We start from the raw sequence: 23,182 nt of genomic DNA, 5'->3' as shown, positions 1-23,182 counted from the left end.
CTCAGTCTATCAGATCTGCTGTGGCAGCTCCCACCAGGCCTCCTCTCCTCTCTGCTGTCACCTGGGGGCAGCCATTCTGGCAGACTGCCTCAGTGCAAGAGAGATGGGCAGCAAGGCCCACTGAATCAGCTTTGCTAAATGCCCAGCTCCATGAGGAACCTCCTGCCCCTAAACTGGGCCAGCTGGTCATTACAGGAACAACTGTCTAGCAATGGATGCCTGAGTTTTGACTTTGTCCCTTTCTCCTTGCGTGTCCTGTCATCTCTCTCAAGATTGTAGACCTGAGGGTAGGGACTGTCAGGCCTTTTTTGGCTGAAGAATAGGGCACAAAACAAACAATAGATAAGCTGACCCAGGCAGGGTCCTAAGGCCAGTCATGTTGGGGGTGGGGAGAGGAACAGTATGCTAAATCACTCACCCCTTTATCTTTAATAGATTTGGCCATTGTCTTTGATACTTCTTTATTTCAGCCCACTTTTCTCTTCTGACTGGGGTCTTCCAGTTCTCTCTAGATTAGGGCAGCCCAGCTAAGTGAGGCACTGGGCTTTGGGAAGGCAGCGCAAGGGCTCAGAGGGTGCATGCACCCCTCAGACCACCCACTGGACTACCCCACTCTAGATTAAGGTGGCTATCCTGGTGCCCCCTCCAGATGTTGTTGGACTATTCCCCCTGACCACTGGCCAGTGTTGGCTGTGAGGCTGATGGGAACTGGCCCCCATCCCCAGGTCACAGAGCAGTGGTTCTGAAAGTGAGTGTTACAACCCCCTGGGGGCAGTGGAGATACCTAGCAGCGCACCAAGCGGGGGTGTGGGTGTGTGTGTCAATCACTATCCGACTTTGAAAAGCAGGTATCACTTGATCAAGTTCCTCAGTTTTGTGGAATCACTCAAACTACTGTACAGAGTTTAATTGGGTTTTGCATAAATGTGCATTTAAGGTAATTGTTAATAAAATGTGCAATCTATTAAGTTTGAATTGTATTGCATTATTATCTTCCTCGGGGTGGTGATAACCGCTATTCTGACTATAGTAATGCTTTTCATAGGGCAGAGGGTACTGAGGATGAGTTTATGCGACCACAAGGTCCAAAATAGCTTAGGAACCACTGAGCTAAAGGCAAACATTTCCAAAAACAAACAAATCCAAATCCTTAGAAGAGCCTCACCTCCATTAGGCCAACCCAAATGTAGCAAAGGAGTGGGCAAACTTTTCCCCATTTCCAGCCTAACAAGAACTTTGCTGTAATACGGATTATCGTTATTTTTCTTGTGGGCTGGAGGCTTTGGTTTTTAATTGTGCTTTTCAAACCTGATGTGAACACTAATCCATTTTGAGTCTATCATTTTAACTTCTCGAAAGTTTTACATTATTGCTGTTCATTTTTCTTACTGATAATTTTGTTGTTGTTTTTTTCTTGTAAACCACTTTAAGCTGTTTTCTTTTAAAGCGATGTATAAATCTATCTGCCCGCTGTCCTCTCTCCCCTTATGCGCCCCTTGCCCCCACCCCCGCCAATGTTTTGCCCCTGGCCGAGCTGGCCAAGGCGCGGAGCCCCCGGGGAGAGGCTGCTCTGGGCGGCTGCCCGGCCCCTCCCGGCGGCTGCTGCTGGGTTTTTCCCCGGCGGGGCTTCAGTGCCAGGCCCGGGGCAACTCCTGGCCTCCGCTTGTTGCTGCCCAGCGCCGGGCGCGGAGGCGGCGCTCCGGCTGCCTCTCCCCGCCCCGGGCGGGCGCCGAGGCGGGGTCTGGGCGCCGGAGGGTCGTCCCACCCGGGGCTGGGCGTGTCGGGCCAATTTTCTGCCCGGCCGAGGAAGAGGGAGGCAGGCCATGGCGCGGGCGGCTCCCCCGGGCGCGCTGGAGCTGCTGCTGCGTGAGTGTGGGGAGGAGAGGGAGGGCGCTCTGCACGCGCTCAGAGGCTACGGCGCCTGGCTGGGCGCCTCTCCGGGCTGAGTTCCGCGGAGCTTGGCTCCTTGACTCCTGAGACGCGGGAGGAGGAAGAAGGACACCCCACCCGGCCGGGCCGGCCCTTCGCTCCCAAATCTGGCATATGAGCCTGGAGGAGGTGTCTTGGAAAGCGCTCTCCCCTGGGAGCTTTTCTTGCAAACCACCTGAAGCGTCAAACGGTGCAACTCGGAAGCGGTTTTGCGCCAGGCGGCTTAAACTGGCCCCCTTCGGCAAGACGGAGTCAAAGTGGCTGCGTGTTTTTTCAACCCAGACTGGGGGACCCTGGAAGGCAACAGTTTTGCCTTCCGATTTCTCTCCCCCCCCCCCGTCAAAGCTGTTTGGATATTATTTTCATTCAATGTTGCCGTCTCTTTCTCTCTCTTTTTCATTTGAGGGCAGATAATTTGGGGATCTTCTAGTTTCGTCATGTTTGAGGTACTTCTTGCCTCCTGGACTTAAAAACCTGATATTTTGCCATAATTTTTTTTAATTCGATCTCCACTCTTGACTCAGGTGGGCTTAGTCAGACTTAAATACTACATCATTCTTCCTTCCTTTTAAAACTTTTTTTTATTATTCAGACAGGCCTTTACAAAATGATGTTTTGTTTTAATCAGTCAGTGTCTATTGATATTCACTGATAAATTTTAACCAGGTTTTTATGGCCATTTGTTGATTTTTATAACTTTATATGTTGTACTCCACCTTGCTGTGTGTTTTCCCTCCCTGAAAGTGTGGATTAAAAATTCATAAATAAATAAATAATGTAAGATTTTTTTTTTTAAATTGGCCCATTATCCTCACTGCTTTTATTCATGGGCAATTTCTTACTGCTCTTGCTCAAAGTTAAAGACATATGAAGAGCCTTTTTGGAATCTGGCCCAAAGCCCATCTGGGCTGGCATCCTGTTCTCACAGTTACCAACAAGATGCCCATGGGAAGCTAGCAAAGCAAGCAGGCCTGGGCACAAGGGGACTTTCCCCTCCTGTGGCTTCCAGCAACTGGCATTCACGTGCATTGCTGCCTCTGACTAGTTTCTGCAAATAAGAGTAACTCCCAGGAGAAGTATTTTGCCTAGTGTGTGTGTGTATATATATATATATATATGTAGGTTTTGGTGTCTTCGGGTGTCTTCCCGTGTAAGAGTTGGGGTGTCTAGGCGACGTTTCGACGAGGTCTCACTCGTCATCTTCAGGCTGGTGCTTTCGGCTTCTTGTTACTGGAACAGAGCAGGATCTCAGTGTTTGAGTTCCTATAAATACTGTTGAGGGGGTGTGGTGCAGAGAAGAAGTTCCCAGGTTATTGTGCCTTTTCTTCTTTTGTTCTTTAATTACTTGGGGGATATCTTGAGTGATATCTTGAGTGGTATTCTGAGTACCACTTAGGTGGGTCATTAAGTGTGGATTAGTTGCTATAGCTTTCGTGTCTTGACCTTTTGAGCTAGTGAAGAGATTTTTCTGAGAAGATGGCTGTACTGCACTTAGTTGTGCTCTGGCTTGGCTTCGTGTATAGGGGCGAGCTGTGGTTTTGTGCCCTGTGCCAGCCAGATCTGTGTAGGGATTGCAGGGGGGTGCAGCATCCGGAGGTGCCACTATGGTTTGGCTACCGGATGGAGTCTGTAATTTATCTGTGGAGAGGGTCTGGGTTTGGGTCTGGTAGCCAAGACTCTCATCTCCAGAACCAAACGCCTGGCTGACAAAGACCACTTGACAACTGAGTTACAGAATCTCTCAAATGTGTTAATCGCCAATGGATACCAGCAAAACAGGGTTACGAAGCTAATCCAAAAAGAAACACCCCCCAAAAACCAAGACACAGAAGAAAACAATGGCATGGCCCTCCTTCCTTATATCAAGGGCACTACAGACAAAATCAGCAAAATCCTCCATAAACACAATATCAAAACAGCCTTTTGCACCAACCAAAAAATAGCCAATATCCTCAGAAACCCCAAAGATAAAATCCAGTTGGAAAACCAAGGGGTCTATGAAATACCCTGCAAAGTCTGCCCAGCCACGTACATTGGACAAACAAACAGACGAATAAATGCACGTATCGCAGAACACAAGAATGCCGTCAAAAAAGAAGAAAAAACCTCCTCTCTTTTCCAACACATGAAAGAAACAGGACACGAAATTAATTTTGCAGATTCCAAATTGCTCTTTAACATGGAACATCACCACAAGAGAATAATCATGGAAGCCATCGAGATAGAGAAACACCCTCACAACATGAACAAGCGTGACGACACGTCCCGCTTGCCAGACATCTGGAAATTAGCCCTCCCCACAAAAACCGACACCAGGACCAGAGGCACACAGAACGCCATCACCTATCAACCACACCAGACCCAAACCCAGACCCTCTCCACAGATAAATTACAGACTCCATCCGGTAGCCAAACCATAGTGGCACCTCCGGATGCTGCACCCCCCTGCAATCCCTACACAGATCTGGCTGGCACAGGGCACAAAACCACAGCTCGCCCCTATACACGAAGCCAAGCCAGAGCACAACTAAGTGCAGTACAGCCATCTTCTCAGAAAAATCTCTTCACTAGCTCAAAAGGTCAAGACACGAAAGCTATAGCAACTAATCCACACTTAATGACCCACCTAAGTGGTACTCAGAATACCACTCAAGATATCACTCAAGATATCCCCCAAGTAATTAAAGAACAAAAGAAGAAAAGGCACAATAACCTGGGAACTTCTTCTCTGCACCACACCCCCTCAACAGTATTTATAGGAACTCAAACACTGAGATCCTGCTCTGTTCCAGTAACAAGAAGCCGAAAGCACCAGCCTGAAGATGACGAGTGAGACCTCGTCGAAACGTCGCCTAGACACCCCAACTCTTACACGGGAAGACACCCGAAGACACCAAAACCTACATTCCTGTACCCGTGAAAATCTACGAAAGCATATATATATATATATATACACAAAAGAGTACACATTCCCAGCTAATTCTGGCTTCAGGGCTGTCTGTTGTATAAATGCTCCCCTAAATCAAATGCCTTCAGTACAGAAAAAAGGATTATTTTCTCACTCTATAAAAAGCTTTCTCTGACGCAAGGAAAAAAACCCTGTAATTTTTTCTGTTCTGATTTGAGCCAGCAGTAATCTGATGCAATCTGACGTTTTCCTGCCAGGCATGAAAATGCATCTGATCAACGCCTGTATATTTATCAGTCAATTTGCCAATACAGTAGATAGCACTTCAAAATTCTGCTGGAGAGAACTGGTGGAAAGAACATTCTCCATCCTCTTTACAGCTCATCCTCTTTACACCTGGATTTCCCTTCCTAATTAAAGAACCTGACCATTCATTTGTTAACTGTGCAATCCTATACGTGTCTACTCAAAAGTAAGTCCTGTTGAGTTCAATAGGGTTAGTCCCAGGTGAGTAGTTCTAGGATTGCAGCCTAAATGCTGTATACTCTCTTATAAGTGCAATGGTTTCATTTTTCTTTCAATAGCTTGGTTTTTGTCAACTGAACAGAATTATTAAGCATCATTCTCTCTTTTGAGGATATTGCAACAATTTCCAACTTCCCTTAAAAATCTGCAGTCTTCAAAACTCTCAGAAACAAAAGATTTCTAAGAAGATACACTCTGCCCCCAGTTTGTCTCTTTCTTTCATAGCAAACCTGGTCTTGTTTCTTTTTTCTAACTAAAAGGTTGGATCTTCCCTGTTGTTTCTTGGCTGCCAACAAAGCTAAAAAATGTAAACACACACACACACCAAAAACTCAGTTTATTCTTTGTTTTATCAGTGGACATATCTAAAGCTTTTAAAATCTCCATCCAATATTATCTCATCCTCTTCAAAGTATCTAATTTCTTTTTAACAAAGGCCTTCCTTTCTGTGTACCATTTACTTTACAGTTGTTTTCATCCTCCCACTTGAGACTTTTAACACAAATTTCCCATCAGTATCTATTTTTATTAATATTTACTGAATTCATGCCTCGCCTTTCCTCCCCAAGGAGCCCAGGCTAGCAAACAGATACACAATTTGAAAACGAAAGCAAAAATGGATTAAAACATTCTAAGAGCAGTTGCAACTTAAAACATCCTAAAGCAGTTAAAAATAGTCTAAAAGCAATTACAATCAATAACATTCTTCCATTCACTGATCTCAGAGTTTCCAGGAACAGCCACCAACAGATGCGCAGGTAAACAAGAATGCTTTCAGGTTCCTCTTGAAAGTTGCTAGCAATGGAGACAGGCACACCTCACTAGGGAAGACATTGCACAACTGGGGAGCCACCACTAAAAAGGCCCCTGTCCGGTGACTATTTCTTCCTCTCCTTCCTAGCTTATTTTCTAAATACACTGCAGCCCCTTTAGATATGGTTGCCTGGGGGAGAGGACTAGGCTGCCTCCCCAGCATAAAGCTATTTCACTTTCTGCTCCCTTTCTCTTTTCTGTGTCCTTTCCCTGGCAACAGAGCAGGGCTGGGGCTGGATAGCAGGCAACATCTGGGGCTGATCAGACACTGGTGTTTTTCCCAGCTGTGCTGCACTGTTGTGACTCTTCCCAACCTTGTCTTCCATGGCAGACAAAGCCACAGATCCCAGTAACTCCGAGGAAAACTGGGAATGTATCCAGAGGTTTAGCGACCAGGTCAACGCAGATGCTGACAGGTAAGGCTGCGCTGGGTGAGGAGAACCTTTTGCTGGGCCACTTCCAGCTCGAGGTGGATGTGGAAGTTGGCAAAGGTTTTGTCTTGAGCATGGAGAGATGGTAAGAGCTTGTGTTACCCCAAAGTTCTGTTTGCTACCCTTTGTCTATGTGCAGAGGCACTACAGCAGGGCAGATTGTGGGAGATTCCCAGGCAGAGCAGGAGGGGAGAGGGCGCCTCTGTCCTCTTCTTGCGGTGTGTGGTCAGATTCTGGCCTGCAGTTGTTTCGTTGTGTGTGGGTTGCTTGTGTTTCCTTGCCCAGGAATCCCTTGAGCCTTGGGCACTGTTTGCTGAAAGCAAACGAATTCTTGAGAGCTTTTGCATCTCCTAAAACATAGCAGCTGATTGAAACTTGAATGTCTGGCAATGTTCCTTGACTGGGGATGGGCTTGGAACAAACCTCAGCTCTCTTTCTGCCACAATTTCTGCTCATTCCATCCTTTTCTTGCGTGGCATTTTATGTCATGCCAAGAGTGTGCTTGAGCTCCTTTGGCGGAGATGATCTATTGTTTCTTGAGGAGCAGTTTCGCTTCATGTGGCTCAGGCACCTATCTGCTTTCTTTTGCAGTTGTTTCTGGTCAAACAGGTTCAGCTGGCTTCTTCTATATTGCTTTAAAAGCCTGTACAACCTGTTGGCAAGGTGCCAGACTGGAGCATGTCTAGCCACCACGAGCAGCAGTGATCACTCTTACAAATCACTTTCAACGCTCTCAGAGAAGAAACAACGAGTGGTTTACCTCCACTCCTCAGCTACTTTCCTGTAGAGACTGAGAAAAAACCCCAAATAACAGGGTTCAGCAGATAGTACCCTAAAATGTCATGCAGTTGGAAGTGGCAGGTGTCAGCTGCCTATGAGATATCCCTGGATCTTGTGTGGCAAAAGCAGAGAGCTGGTCTTGGGTGCAGAAGGACAGCTCTTCTCTTGCCCATCACTGAGCAAACTGCCCTCTTCCTCTTGAAAACATAGGAAACTGCCTTGTGCTAGCTCAGGATTGTATGCATGCTGACTGGCAGGCAGGGAGTATTTCCCCCCAGCCCTTCCTGGACCTTCTGCATGCCAAGCAGATGCTCTCCCATTGAGCTTTGCCCCCCCCCCCGACAGCAATAGCCACCTGCCTCCTCTGGTTGTTGTGAAGGTGAATTCAAGAATGATTTCAGGGACTATGGCATGACTACTTTTCTTTTTTACCTCTCTCTCAGCATCGCTGCAGCTCTGAAGTTGCTGGAACATAAGATCCAATCGCCGCAGGAGGCAGAGGCTCTGCATGCGCTAACCGTAAGTGTACCAGGGCCTGAAAATCCTGGGTTCAAATTCCCACTTGGACATGAAGGGTGACCTTGGGTCTGCCTCTCGGACCCATAACTGGTTTGTTGAGGGGATTAAATAAGAAGAGGGAGAACTGTGTACTTGCTCTCCTTGGAGAAAAAGGTGGGATTATAAATGCAATAAATAAGTGTGAGCATCCTGCAGCCCAGTGTGTCCTGCGGTATCCTGGACACAGGGATATTGTGCATGCAAGGCCTTGCATTTCCTCTTTGTTCCCCCATTTGTTGTGTGGACAGAGCAGCTGCTGATGAGCATCTGGGTTGAGAATTCTGCCATTTGGTGGTTCTTTTTTTCCTCTTTTTGAGGGGGAGCTTCCTGCTCTTGTAGCTTGTCACATCTGCGTTACACAACCTTCGTCCACCCCCCATCCCAATCAGTCTCAGCCTGATTGAGTCCACCTTCTCCTACCTCATTTGCTCACTGAGCTATGCCTGACAACTGGCACTGCTTGGAACACCTTCCCTGCTTATTCTGAACAACCTGTTAGCTTAGGCTTGGAATCAGTTCTCAGTGCCAGGGGTCAGTTGTGGCCAGTGTGAAGTTATTAAAAATGCAGCGTCTGTGAGCATGTGCAGAGTATTTTTCTCCTTCCTGAAATTCCCATATCGAGTGGAGCAAGGGCAGATATGGATTTTAACCAACCCAGAGTCTCTCTGCCAGCCTTCATCAACCTAGTGACTGACCTATAGGTGTTTTGGACTATAGATTCTGCCACAAATGCTGGTTGCAGGTGATAGGAATTGCAGTCCAAAACATCTGGAGAGCACCCAGCCAGTGATGGCTGCCCTTTGCACTTCTATCTGGAGTTAAGAAGACTCGGAGAAAGTAGCACCTCCCCCTCCCTGCACCCCTGGGTCCCCTTTTCTGCTGCCTTTACCTAGAGAAAGTTACCTGGCTCTGTTTTCTGCACCTTGTGTTGTCACCTTGAATGGCTTGGTGACCCCACTGCTGAATGACAAGGCTGGCGTGATGGGGTCTTGGGGGCTCCCTGTGGATTTGCCTGCTCTTTTAGGATCAAGGTTTGTGTTTGCCTCTTTCCCCCTACGAGGTCTTGGAGATGTGTGTGAACAACTGCGGAGAGAATTTCCATCATGAAATGGGGAAGTTCCGATTTCTGAACGGTCTCATTAAGGTCCTTTCTCCCAAGGTAAGTGCCCAGGCAGGTGAAGCTCAGAAATTCATAGTGTTGGTGCTGATCTTTAAAGCCCTAAACGGCCTTGGCCCAGTATACCTGAAGGAGTATCTCCACCCCCATCGTTCAGCCCAGACACTGAGGTCCAGCTCTGAGGGCCTTCTGGTGGTTCCCTCACTGTGAAAAGTGAAGTTACAAGGAACCAGGCAGACGGTCTTCTCGGTAGTGGCGCCTGTCCTGTGGAATACCCTCCCATCAGATGTCAAGGAAATAAACAACTATCTGACTTTTAGAAGACATCTGAAGGCAGCCCTGTTTAGGGAAGTTTTTAATGTTTGATGTTTCATTGTGTTTTTAATATTCTATTAGGAACAGCCCAGAGTGGTTGGGGAAACCCAGCCAGATGGGCAGGGTATAAATAATAAATTATTATTATTATATAGAAAAAGAAGCCCAGAAGGGAGGAGGCCCTTGTCAGAAAAGGGGTGGCTGGGAGGTCCCTTCAGAAGGGTCTCCTCAGAGTCCTAAAGGTCAAGATAAAGTTGGGGTTGTGTGTGGTTGTTTTTAAAAGAGGGGTGGATTCTGTACTTCCAGCAACATCTGCAGGGCCACTGGTTATCCCCTGTTCCCACTGTTAAGGGTACAGGTTCATCCTTTGAAGGCAGAAAACATCTGAAATGTACAAGGATTTATTTTGAGTGGGTGGGAGTACAAGATGCGGGCACAGTCTTGCTTTGTGAGGAGCCGGGGACTCCCCAAGGTGGTGGTCTTTCTTCTTCTGGTTCCAACCATCTTTACTTTGGGCTTCCCAGTATCTTGGAGAGTGGTCGACGGACAGAGTCAAATCCCGCATCGTCGAGCTGCTGTTCAGTTGGATGGTGTGGTTTCCTCAGGAAGTGAAAATCCGCGACGCTTATCAAATGTTGAAGAAACAAGGTCTCCATTTAGCTGGTTCTTCTGTCTGTGTTCTCCCCCACCTCTTTCCCATCTCAAAGTCACATGGTCTTAAACCACAAGCCTGCTGACCAAAATGCTTCTAACACTCTTTTCCCTCACGGGGTTTTTCCGTGAGAAAGCAGAACAAAGTATTTTTCTTCCTGGGACCACAAAAAAGGGTTGCACAGCTGGTGTTTACCTCTCTTATCTCTTTTAAACTACTTACTCTGGTGGGTCTATTTATTTATTGCTCTTGTATCTCCCCTTTTTCTTCCAAGAAGCTCAAGTTGGCCTTCATGGTTCTCCTCATTTATTCCTCACAACAACCATGTGAGGTGGCTAAGGCTGAGAAGTGGTGACTGCCCAAGGTCACACCTATTGGCCAGGTGGGGAGGTTTGAACCCTGGTCTCTCAGGTATTAGTCCCGCACTGTCTTTTTTTGCCAATTTTTATTCATTTTCAAATTTATAGAACATCATAACCAAATTTAATTTAATTTAAATACCTCCCCCCCCTCAACTGGTTTCCCACTCTCAGATATATTCCAATTCATCCCCTTTAACATACTGCTTGTTTTACAGATTCATCTCTAATGATCATCCAGTTTAAAAAACAAATTCTAGTCCGACACTCTTAACAGCTGCATCCAATTTTTTTTGCAGTGTAATCTGAAGCCTTGCAGATTACAAATTGCAGGCGGTTTAAGGCCAGCTTTTGCTCCTTTGTTTTCAATTTTTAGTTTCTTGCATTTTGAATTTCTGAATTCCAGGCTCGGGCAACTAGCTTTAAATGCCTTTTCTGTTGTGATTTGTCACTTTAAATGGCCCCTAAGCATCCTTAAACTGTGAGTGTGCCAACACTGCAAAGCTTTATTTCAGGGATCGTCAAACAAGACCCCAAACTACCGGAAGACAAAATTCTGCCACCACCTTCTCCACGGCCGGCTAGCTCCATTTTTGATGCTGATGATGAGAAATCCAAGGTAACCTGCTCCTCCTTGTGGTCAAGCTGGATGCTGCACCGCCACTATTGCTCACCATTAATAATGGACTTGGGTAGTGGGTGCCGACAGGGTGACCCACGGGGGCCCGCTGACAAACCTTTTGGGGATTGAATCAAGGACCTTCTGCATGCAAAGCAGACTTTTGTCCCCTGAGTCTACAGCCCTTCCCTTGTTTTGTTTTTTAAATATCCTGGTTATAAAACTTTATTCTGAGAAATGCTGCTTTTTCCATGCAAAATCAGACCACCTGAAAGCCTTGTTGATATATATTCAAAGCAGCACTTTTTTTAAAAGTAGGAGTCTCCCCCCCTTTTATTTTTCTTTGCTCCTGAACAGCTTTGCTTGAGACGAAGTGTGCCATTGACTGTGCGGTGATGCTTCTGGCCTGGTCCTCACCTTCTCCCCTCCCCTCTCCTCAGCTTTTAACGAGGCTCCTGAAAAGCAAAAACCCAGAGGACCTTCAGGCAGCAAACAGGCTGATCAAAGGGATGATCAGAGAGGTAGGCCTTCTCTCTGCCATTCCCCCCCATTGTCTGGCAGCTTCTGGTGCCAGAGGGCTCCATGCTTATGGAGAAGCCAGTGTGGTGTAATGGTTAGAGTGCTGGACTATGACCTGGAAGAGACCAGGGTTCTAATCCCCCCTCAGCCATGAAGCTCACTGGATGTGACTTAGGGCCAATTACTGCTTTATTATTATTATTACTATTACTATTATTATTATTATTATTATTATTATTATTATTATTATTATTACCCCACTCATCTGACTGGGTTGCCTCTGGGTGGCTTCCAACAAATATAAAAACTTTCAGATGTCTTCTTAAAGTTGTATAGTTACTTAACTCCTTGACATCTGATGGGAAGGCATGCCACAAGGTGGGTGCAACTACCAAGAAGGCCCTCTGCCTGGTTCCTTGTAACTTCACTCCTTGCGGCCTCACCTACCTCACAGGGTTGTTGTTGTTAAGTTGTGGGTGAACATATCAGATGACACAGCGATTCTTCAAACAGCTCTTGTTTATTCACAGGCCAGGACAGAACTGAACTGAAGGGTTCAGTCAGCCTGCTTATATAGAACTCCAGTACAATGTAACTGTAACAATTTTCTAAAACTATCCAATCACTGAACGTCACTTTCGATCCCTTATTTGCATAACTATCTACAGTATCCCCCTGCTGGCCTAGGGTGAGAACTTCAGTACATAACAGTTGTGGTGATTAAATCAAGTGCAAGAGAACCGTTTATGAATAGGGGGGAGAATCCTTGAGCTCCTTGGAGAGAAAAAGATATAAAGACAACAAATAAAGAAATGCAAGCACACAGATTCGCAGGTCATCGTCTTCAAACTTTCTCTGGTTTGCTTTTCTAGGGCTCAGTTTATTAGCCGACCTTGGTATGAGAGGCACAAGCTGAGGCTGCTAATTGCTTAGGGAGAATGCCTTGCGACCTAGAATCATAGAGTCACAGAAATGTAGAGTTGGAATAAGGGTCCCAGGGGTCATCTGGCCCCACCCTCTGCAACACAGCTAAAGAATCTGAGTGTGTTTGGCCCACTGCAGGAGCAGGAGAAATTGGCCAAGGTCTCCAGGCGACTGAACGCTCTGAAGGAAGCCCACAGCAGCGCAGAGGCATTGGAGGAGATGCTGAGAAGCTGGCAAGAAAGCAAGGGAGCCGGGACCCCCCCGTCAACCCTGGAGCTCCTGCAGGTAAATCCTGCTCTCTCCCTCCCCCCCCCCCACAACCCTTGGGGAGCAACTCTGAAGTCCAGGAATGGAAGGCACAGCAGCTAGCATGCTCTGTAAGGCCTTTCTCCAGGGCAGCCCCATATGCTCCAGGACCTCCCTCTGCCTGGCCGTGGGGAGGGGGCTCTTGAGGACAATGGTGGAGCCTCTGCAGTATGCATAGGTTGACTCATTTGTCACCAGGGGAGAGAGAGGACCTCTGTTTTCACATTCCTTCCCACAATTCTCAATGAATACCACTTGCTGGGAATCACACAAGGTGGAATAGCACTGCCGTTGGTGCACCCAGGTCCTGTCTGCAGGCTTCCCATTGTGGCATTTTGTTGGCCTCCTTGGTGAGGAGAGGATGTTGGGCTCGATGGACCTCTGGCTGCAAGGGTTTTTCTGATGTTCTTCGGTTGTATATGTACCCCTCTGGCTAGAAAGATGGACTGGGCTTAACTGAATTCTGGGGGCCTAGAATTTGCCCTGAAACACATAGCGGAATATTAGAATAACATGATGAATAAAGTTCCTCTGAGCATGTGTGGTGCGCTTTCCTCCTCCCCTCGGGCCACAGCTGGGGTGGGGTGGGGCTGGGTCAGCTGGGCTGTGAGGCTGAGGCAGTGGCACTTCCACTCTGGCTGTGTCCTTCCACAGGCCACGTTTGCCAAGTGCGAGAGGCTGAAGCCGCTGCTCTTCCGTGTGGCCAGCGAGACGGTGGAAGACGAGGAGGCTCTGGGTAAGAACGGGAATGACAAACAAGGGAAGGGCTGGGCAGGGGTGTGTGTAGAGAGAGGGATGTTACAGAGGCCCAAGAAATGCAGTTTTGTCCTGGCTGAGAAGGGAACAGCTGTCCCCTATTCTCTCTACCCTCAAATTAGGAAACTGCTGGATTTGAAATCACTTTTATTTATTTTTTTGTATATAATTTTTATCTGTTTTACAATTTAAGATACTCATTTTACATCCTTAAGATATCAGTGACTTCCCTTCTTCTCTTTCCATGGTTCATTTTACATATCATAAATCCCTGCATATTTTACAAAAACTATATCGTTCAGTATTCCATTGTTGCATCCATCAAAACTTATTTACACTGTTGAATTTATCTTAATGCTGCCAACGTTTTCAGCTGTACTTCATTATTTCCCATATATTCAACAAACGTTTTCCAATCTTCTTTAAACGTATGTTCTTCTTGTTCTCTTATTCTATTTGTTAAGTCTGCGAGTTGTGCATATTCTCTCAACTTAAGTTGCCATTCTTCTTTAGTTGGGACCTCGCTCGTTTTCCATTTTGGGATGAAATCAATTTTATTAGATGGGGTTTGTGTGTGTTTTGTTAGCCCCGAGAATTAGAATTCCAGGGGTTTAATTTGTTAACAGGGATAACTTAATTTTTTAAAAAATGCTAATAATACAGAACACATGGAACAAAGCATCCCCCACCCTACAAATAACAATTGTTTTCTTGTAATTGTTGAGTGAAGCCCGTGGTGCAAATTCTCGCTCTTGTTGCTTCTGTAGGGGAGGTTCTGCAGGCAAGTGACAGGCTCACGCGGGCGCTGTGCTTTTACAAGGACGTTGTGGGCACCGCTGGGGATTCTGGGACCAGCTCTGGTGATGCTGCTGGTAGGTCAAGGTTGGCAAGGCTGTCCCTGTCTTGTAAAGGGTCTGGGGGAGGCCCTGCTTGCAGTGAAGCCAAGGGGCAGATTGAGATGGGCTAGGGTGAATCATAGTAGAGTTGGAAGGGGACCACATCTTGTCCAGCCATCTGCAATGCAGGAACATTTTGCCTAATGTGGGACTCGGACCCACTACCCTGAGATTAAGAGTCCCATGCCCTACTGACTGAGCTATCATACAGGTGCCTTTTTGTTCTTCAGAGTTGTTGGGTAGGGATTTAAAGAGGGGGGTGAGGACGTGGCTTCGAGAAGGAAGGAAAAAAGGAGGGTCAGAAGGAGAAGCAGAAAACCGCATCAGGTGACTACTTCGCTTTGCGAACCACAAACTGCAGGATGGCCCCCCCTTTTTAAAAAGCTGCCAGCTTTTTAAGTCTTTGCTTTGAAGCACCACAGTAAACAAAAACATTCTGCTCTGCAGGTCAGAATAGTCAGGGAGCACTTTGGGAAGCTTTGCTAAACCAGAGCAGGTAGCCAGCCTACAGTTTCAAAAGCCTGACACAGTTTGCTGGTTTTCTTGCTGGTTTAGCAAGTCTGAAGTTATGCTAACTCGCTCCCAAGAGAACGGATTTGTGTCAGAAGCATTTTGCTTTGAGTGGTGGGTATCAGTTTAGTTCTTGGCTGTCTGCCTTACCCAGTAATAGACAAGTGAAATGCAAGCCCGGTAGAGTTGGGGGGGGGGAGGAAGGGAGTCCCACCTTTGTGTTGGGAGAACTGCTGGCAGCAATCTGAAATTGTGGGTGGAAGATCTTCCCTTTCCCCAGCGTTCTCTACCAGCTGAGCCTCCTTGGGATGGCCATCTACTTTGTTTAAAAAACAAATCTTGCTTTCATTTAAAGCCCTATATGGCCTTTAAAGCCCTATACGGCCTAGGACCCTCATACCTACGGGACCGCCTCTCCTGTTACGTCCCACGGAGGACCTTACGGTCTTCAAATAAAAACATCTTGGAGATCCCGGGCCACAGGGAGGTTAGACTGGCCTCAACCAGAACCAGGGCTTTTTCGGCTGTGGCCCCAATCTGGTGGAACGCTCTGTCACAAGAGACTAGGGCCCTGCGGGACTTGACATCTTTCCGCAGGGCCTGCAAGACAGAGCTGTTCCACCAGGCTTTTGGCCAAGGCACAGTCTGACCCCCCTCCTTTGGTAATCCTCATAGAACTCTAGCCCAATGATTGCCATTAATTTGATTTTGAATTGATTTTAGAATGCATTTCAATTAATTGTGATTTTATGTAAATTGTGTTACTTTTATTGTTGTTAGCTGCTCTGAGCCCGGCTTCGGCTGGAGAGGGCAGAATATAAATAATTTATTATTATTATTATTATTATTATTATTATTATTATTATTATTATTATTATTTCAGCTGGACCTCAGCCCCTTCCAGACGCTGCGAGCAGCCTCACCCTCATCGACCTCTCTGAGCTGGGTGCTGGATGCCAGGCTCCCTTGCAAGAGAACGCAAAGACAGAGCCTTTTCTGGAGAGGCTCCTCTCCTCCTCTTCTACCCACTCACTGGATGAGGAGCTGATGTTAGGTTGGTGTCTTGGACTGGAATTCTCAGGGGCTGCATCTTCCCTGATGTAGAAAGCCTGCTTTCTGGCTTCCTGTGGTTGGGAAGGGCCTGTAAGAGGAGAGTATTTGAGGAGGACAAGAGTTGTATTCAGTGTTTGCCCTACTTAGAGTAAACCCATTGAAATTAATGGACTTAGCTTTTATGCAGGGTAGACCCTGGCCATGACTAACTTGGGCTCAGAGTGGGTCTACTCTGGGTAAATTATTATTATTATTATTATTATTATTATTATTATTATTATTATTATTATTATTAATATGTTATGCATTATATTTATATTCCGCCTTTCCTCCAACTAGCCCAAGGTGGTGTACATAGTTCTCCCCAGTGCTATTTTTCTAGAAAAAGAGGTGCCAGAACTCACCATGAATGCCTCCCTGGTTCTCTTATAATGGTACCTGAGAGGTGCTGGAACTCAGTTCCGGAGAGTTCTGGCCGAAACAAAAAAAGCCCTGGCTCTCCCACTTTCTAGTGCAACACTAACCACTACACCACACTGGTTCTGAATATGATTGAATGCAACTCTATGTGTTTTCCAAACCAGGACATAACAAGCTGTTGTTGGCTCCATGTTTTCAACACCGCTTTATGATTTCCATTATGCTTTAGACTCTGTTTTTGTACACTGCTGTGGAACCATTTCCAAACCCTAAAATAAATAAATCCATTAGAACTATCCTTGTTATAGTCGCCCTGTTTCCTTCCGGTGAGGTCTTCCGAGCCCCCCAGGGAGAGCCAGCTATGAGAAAACCAGGCCAGGGGCCTCAAGAGCCATCCTCCTTCTCCTGGGCTGGTGAAAGGAAGAGTAGTGGGTCTGAGCTGCTTGCACCCTCGTTAGCTTCAGATCCCACTGTGCATCCTGACCAAAGCTGGAGGAGGAGCCTTTGGGGATGTTGCTGCAGCATTAGCATCTAAGCAAGAGGCAAACAGGGCGTGGGGAGAGGAGCTGCTGAAGGAAAGGGTTAGTTCCCTGCTGGGATAATGACATTGCCTCCAGGTTCCTGTGACTCTCTTTCCCCAGGTCTCCCCATCAGCCCGACGGCGGCTCCTCCAGTCTCCAGCCAAATACCTGAAATGGCACCAGCACCTTTGCCGCCTTGCCCTGTGTCCTCCAGCAGCTCCTTGGCTAAGCTTTCAATTCCGCTGAGTTCCATTACTCTGAGTAAGTGCCAGGATGGCAGCTTTTCTTCACAGGGCAGGAGCTGAGCAGCTGCCCCCGATCTGGTGGTGGGATGTGGACTCTGGTGGGGCGACAGAGCCCCGTATAGGGTTTGGCTTTGCCCCTCTGTGAGGCTCTGTGGCTACCTGTTGCCAACTGCAGTTGGCATGACAGCTATGGCCATTCCTGGACCGGGAAGGCTTGGCTGCAAGTAGTTCACGTGCTGGCTACTTCCAGAGTAGATTACTGCAATGCACTCTGTGCGGGGCTTCCCTTGCGCCCGATTCAGAAGCTGCAGTTAGTGCAGAATTCTGCAGCACAATTGCTGATGGGAGTGAGGCCGTGTTAGGATTTAACGCTTGGGCTCAGATATCTATAGTGGTTGCTTATTTGCTACCTGGCCAGGCTCAAGGTGTTACACCATTAGTATACAAAGCCTCCAGTAATCTGGGACCATATTACACACAGCCAGTGTGGTGTAGTGGTTAAGAGCGGTAGTCACGTAATCTGGGGAACCGGGTTCGCGTCTCCGCTCCTCCACATGCAGCTGCTGGGTGACCTTGGGCCAGTCACACTTCTCTGAAGTCTCTCAGCCCCACTCACCTCACAGAGTGTTTGTTGTGGGGGAGGAAGGGAAAGGAGATTGTTAGCCGCTTTGAGACTCCTGAAGGGGAGTGAAAGGCGGGATATCAAATCCAAACTCTTCTTCTTCTTCTTCTTGATTGATTTGATCTGCAGGACTGGCCCTGTTATAGGTGCCACACAATGCCCGTTCCACATTTTTTGGAAATTGGTCTCCTAGTGTGGCAGCACCTACACATGAGAACTCTCTGCCTCTCAACTCTTTTCAGCACCTGCCAAAAACATTTTTTAGACAAGCCTGATGTTTGGGATGCTGGTGTGTTTTCAGCTATATGGATGGTTTTAATTTTTTTGAATGCTGTAATTTGTTGTTGTCTAGTCGTGTCCGACTCTTCGTGACCCCATGGACCAGAGCACGCCAGGCACTCCTATCTTCCACTGCCTCCCGCAGTTTGGTCAAACTCATGCTGGTAGCTTCGAGAACACTGTCCAACCATCTCGTCCTCTGTCGTTCCCTTCTCCTCCTCAGTAGCATGTTGGACGCCTTCCGACCTGAGGGGCTCATCTACCAGCGTCATAACTTTTATATGCCTGTGGTCTTTGTCCATGGAGTTTTCTCGGCAGGGATACTGGAGTGGCTTGCCGGTTCCTGCTCCAGGTGGATCACGTTTGGTCAAAACTCTCCACTATGACCTGTCCATCTTGGATGGCCCTGCATGCCATAGTTCATAGCTTCTCTGAGTTATTCAAGCCCCTTCGCCACGGCAAGGCAGTGGTCCATGCTGTAATAGTTTTTACTAATTACCTTACTGCCTTATTCTTTATGCAAACTGGGATGAAGATTTCAGCAATCAAGCAGTATATAAATTGTATGAAATAAATAAATGCTCCCCCCCCTTTCCCTGCCCCTCCCTCTGGATCCTGGCATCCTCATCCAAGCCACCAGATTGCCTAAGGACAGTGGTAGAGCATAGCTGGGATAGCTCAGTTGGTAGAGCAGGAGACTCTTAATCTCAGGGTTGTGGGTTCAAGCCCCACACTGGGCAAAAGGTTCCTGCATTGCAGGGGGTTGGACTAGATAACCCTCATGGTCCTTCCCAACTCTACAATTCTATGATTCTATCTGTTCTGGGTGTAGAAGGTCTCGAGTTCAGTTTCTAGTATCTCCCAAGTATGGCTGGTAGACACCTCTGCCTGAAATCCTGGAGGGTCCTTGCATTGTTGCCAGTCAATGTAGAGACAGTGCGGAGCTAGTTGACCCCAGTGGTCTCACTCTGTATAAGGCAGCTTCCCATGTTGTCTGTCTTCTTGCCCCCAACAGGCACGATCCCCCCGGTCACGGTCTATGAGGAGAAGGGCCTGAAAGCCATGCTCCACTTCTCCAGGGACCCGGTTCCTGGCCAACCAGCCACCAGGGTGCTGGTTCTCTCCCTGCTGAGCACTGCCCCTCACCCAGTCCAGGACATCGTCTTCCAGGCTGCTGTGCCCAAGGTGAGAGAAACTGGCTCTTAATCTAGGCAAGAGAGCTGTGCTCCTGATCAGCAGGATTCCTCCCTCCCTGTGGATTGTTTTATTTCATTAAGGAAGTTACATAGTGCCCTTCATTTATTTACTTATAAAAATATGTGTATGCCGCAGTGCCATAAATAATTTAACAAAGCGGGTTATAGCAATAAAAACATAAAGCAATACAATACAAGCCGTAACAAAAGTTAAAAAGCAGACACCAGTTAACCATTGTGAAGGAGCTATTCTTAATTGCCTGCACAGGTATGGCAGAATATAAAAGTTTTCAGCAGGCGTTAGATGGCCCCTGCTGAATCTCCAGTGGCAGAAGGTCCCACTGGACTTGGCCGACGATGCTAAAGGTTCCATTTCTTGCTGCTGTCAGGGAAGGGTGAGGCTTTTCCCACCTGCCAGTCACCTGATGTCACAAGGATCTTAGGCTTCCATACAGACCAGGCCAGCAGAAAACGTTTCTCTTCCAGCAGGTCTTTGGCCTGACCACTGTTTTTGTCACTTTTGCCTTGCCTTCCTGCTTTGCGGTATGAGGGTGTATTTTCCTTGGGGGTTTCAACTTGAAACAGAAAGGGGATAATTTATAAAATGTTGTGATTGATATGCTGCTGGGGCACTGGGCCATGGAGTTGTCCCAGCGACCCCACTTGGGCTGAGCTTGTGCCTGAGGAGAGCTCATCTTTCTTCCTCTCTCCCTCTCCTCTTCCTTGATGCTGAATGATAGTCGATGGCCATCAAGCTGCAACCGGCCACAGGCTCCGAGCTGCCGGCCTTCAACCCACTCCTTCCCCCAACGGTGATATCTCAAGTTCTGCTTCTGGCCAACCCTCACCAGGTATGTGGCTGGATCAGGTTGGGGTGTGTGGTTTGGGCACCAGACTGCCCAGCAGCAGCTGGGTGCCAGTGGCCCCTTTCTTTGGCTGCCTGTTCAGAATGTGGGGCAGGGCTGGGGAGCATCTGTACTTGTTGGAATCCTATTGCCATCACCTCTGACCACTTGCCCTGCTGACTGAGATGTAGGGATGAGAATGTTAGAAGATGGGGATGGGGCAAGGCAAACTTCAGGAACATTTTGAAACTGATGAGGGTTCAGCTTCTCCTCAGAGTGTTGAATGGGAATTGTGTAAAGCCCATATCCAAGATAGGATCACAGCGCCTGCTTTTTGAAAGAAACAGATTTAGTAGCCTGCCGGAAGGAAGTTGGGGAAAAACAGAGAGGCCCGTTTTAGGTCCATTGGCAGTATCCCCTTCCCCAGATTTATTGTGCTCTAGATAGGAGTGGAACGACCTCCACTACACTTGAATTTGCCCTGGCAGGTTTGCGCCAGAGAGAGAACGGGTAAGAGTTTGGCTTTCTGCTTTAAAGAGGGGCCTGCCAGAAATTGCAGAGTGTCTATGTGTCTGTCTTTCCTCTTTATATCTTTTTTTTCCTGTCCCCAGGCTCCACTCCGACTGAGATACAGATTGTCCTTCGTCCGAAATGGGACACCTTGCATAGAAACTGGGGAGGTATCTGATTTTCCCCATGCAGAGTTATGGGGTGGGATTTAATGACTGCTTGCCCAGTGACTTCAGAAGATCCCCCAGAGCACCATCTTCATGGCCTCAGGGCACCGGGATGAGCCTCACCAGGGCCCAGACATTCAATGCCAATTAAGCTTTGGAGCAAGATATCTTCTTTTTGCGTATACCAATCAGTACCTTTTTAAAAATGCAGCTATCTTTATATTCATTTGGACTATGTAAACAGCACTGGACACTTTTCCCTCCAATCATCTTGGAAGGGATCATTTCATTTCTGAGGATGGTCCACATGAAAGCTATCCTCCCACCTGTTGGCTGAGCTGCTGTGATGTCATGGAATGTGTGCAACCCAGTAGTCCATAGAATATTGATAATAAAGTTTTTTCTGTTTCTAAGACACGAGTCAAAGGTAAACATGGAAAAAACAACAACAGAATATACTGGCTAATTTCTGGCAAGAGGGTTGTTGGAAATAAAGAATTTGGGGCTGTGGAGGAAGCTGAAAAGCGGAGATGAAAGAGGGCCATGGGAATGACTAGAGGGAGCAAGATGTGACCAACAGAACACATGACGCGATGCACATGTGTGACAAACGCTTTTCTGTAGGCTGGATTTGTTTTACATTCCAAAGAGTGGCACCATAGGACGCACCGGACAATAGGACACACTTTGTTTTAGAGGGGGGAGAACAAGAAAAAAAAATTCTACCCCTCTCTGCCCAGCGCCCCTTCAGCGAAGCGGCAGGAGGCGCTGCGCAGAGAGGGGGAGAACTTTCCCCCTCTTGTTTTCCCGCTCTAAAACAAGGTGCCGTTTAAGGTGCGTTCAGGCGGCTACCTTGGAAGCCTGGAGAGCGAGAGGGGTCGGTGTGCACTGACTCCTCTCGCTCTCCAGGCTTCAGGTTCCTTTCAACTTGCTCTTTGGGGCTGGCGGGGGGAAGCCCACCACCAGCCCCAAAGAGCAGGCCAGGGAGCAGCGGAAAGGCGCAGCGGAGAGGCTCCTGCCATAGCCGCGCGTCACCTCTCCAGCCGGGAGAGGATCGTGGGGCTATGGCTTCTTTAGCCCCGCGCGCGCTCTCCCAGCTGGAGAGGTGACGCGCGGCTATAGAGGCTCCTGCCATAGCTGCGCATCACCGCTCCAGCCGGGAGAGGGTCGCAGGGCTATGGCGTCTTCGCTCCATAGGAGGCACACACATTTCCCCTTCATTTTTGAAGGGGGGAAAGTGCGTCCTATAGAGCGAAAAATACGGTATCTTCCAAAGAGTTTGGCTTCCTGCTTTGAAGAGGGGCCTGCCTGAAATTGCAGAGTGCCTTGTGTGGATCAGTTTGCTATTGAGAGGATGGGAGGGGAGAAGGAACCTCTGCGTCTGCGTGGAGGACTCTCTTTCATTGGAGGTTTGAAAGAGGAGCCTGGATGGCCACCTGTCAAGGGTTCTTTGGTTGTGACTCTTGCATTGCAGGGGTTTGGACTGGATGACATTTCCAGATCCTTCTAGCTCTACAATTCTGATTCTATCTCTGCACCACCCATGCTCTACTGCTGCCAGCACAGAGCACCTTGCCCGGAAGAGCTGCTGGCTAACATTAGTATAATCTATTACCCACCACCCTTCATCCTAAAGTCCCAGGTTCAGCTTATAACAATTAAAAGACAATGCTGAAAAGAGCTTAAGCCTTCTGCCCTGTGGGCTCGATCTGTGGCCTCCCTTAATGACACCCAATCAAAACATGTTGCCCTGGGTAGCTGCCTCTTGCCAAGAGGTCTAGAGAAAACTGGTTTGCATGCCTCTTGCTTTGAGCTAGTAGTGAGGCAGCAGCACCCTTGCTCCCCAGGGAGATGCTGCTGGTTGTGTGACTCCTTTTGCATTTAGGAGCAAGAACGCGGAGTGTGAATGGCCTGGTTTTCCAAAGGTGTCAGTCTTCTCTGTGTCTTCTCAACCCAAGAGCAGTTGTAGTGGGCAAGCACTCTTCCTAGGGTGCTTTCAGGGGGGGTCTTGCGTGGTTGCCTCTGTTTGAGTTGCCCGGCTTACTTCTAACATGGTTTTCTTAATTTTTAAGTATACAACTGCAAAAAGTCAACGTACTGATCAGTCAAAAAAACCGTAACTGTAACCGTAATTATGACTGAGTGAAGTGCAGAAGTGTAAACAGTCAATTTCAGCACTCAGAAATAAATATGGAGAAATGGCTCAGAATAATTAATTAAATTTCTATATTGCCCTTCATCTGAGGATCACAGGGGGGTTCACAATATAAAAACCACAAAAACATGTAATATTGTTTAAAAGGCCATAGACTGCTAATGAGCCAAACGCCAGGGAGGAGAGGAATGCTTTTGCCTGCAGAATGAAATCAAATCAAAAGCCATCATCATCGACAAAGAATTTATAGAC

The 23,182-nt window shown here is 47.6% G+C and overlaps 1 protein-coding gene across 2 annotated transcripts; it reads left to right on the top strand.

The window, feature by feature from the left end:
- Positions 1 to 1,755: 1,755 nt before the first annotated feature.
- On the top strand, positions 1,756 to 21,188 carry GGA2 (golgi associated, gamma adaptin ear containing, ARF binding protein 2). Of its 2 annotated transcripts, XM_081170894.1 has the most exons (15): positions 1,756 to 1,866; positions 6,507 to 6,591; positions 7,830 to 7,905; positions 9,005 to 9,103; positions 9,901 to 10,024; positions 10,903 to 11,006; positions 11,447 to 11,527; positions 12,588 to 12,734; positions 13,410 to 13,491; positions 14,279 to 14,383; positions 15,801 to 15,971; positions 17,032 to 17,172; positions 19,073 to 19,242; positions 19,994 to 20,104; positions 20,710 to 21,188. In XM_081170894.1, the coding sequence occupies exons 1-15, from the start codon at positions 1,824 to 1,826 to the stop codon at positions 20,818 to 20,820; spliced, it is 1,650 nt and encodes a 549-aa protein (XP_081027020.1). In that variant the 5' UTR covers positions 1,756 to 1,823; the 3' UTR covers positions 20,821 to 21,188. The 2 variants fall into 2 exon arrangements, with proteins under 2 accessions (XP_081027020.1, XP_081027021.1); XM_081170895.1 differs by lacking the exons at positions 9,901 to 10,024; positions 10,903 to 11,006; positions 11,447 to 11,527.
- The last annotated feature ends 1,994 nt before the right edge of the window (positions 21,189 to 23,182 follow it).

Source organism: Podarcis bocagei (assembly GCF_964188305.1).
Source record: "Podarcis bocagei genome assembly, chromosome: 14".
Taxonomy (NCBI): domain Eukaryota; kingdom Metazoa; phylum Chordata; class Lepidosauria; order Squamata; family Lacertidae; genus Podarcis; species Podarcis bocagei.
This window is presented reverse-complemented; position numbering and strand designations above follow the sequence as displayed.

Excerpts from the sequence above, each read along its gene's own strand:
- GGA2 (XM_081170894.1), top strand. The coding sequence starts at position 1,824 with ATGGCGCGGGCGGCTCCCCCGGGCGCGCTGGAGCTGCTGCTGC. Across the intron at positions 1,867-6,506 it reads CGCGCTGGAGCTGCTGCTGC|ACAAAGCCACAGATCCCAGT; the intron begins GTGAGTGTGGGG and ends CTTCCATGGCAG. Across the intron at positions 20,105-20,709 it reads TTCTGGCCAACCCTCACCAG|GCTCCACTCCGACTGAGATA; the intron begins GTATGTGGCTGG and ends TCCTGTCCCCAG.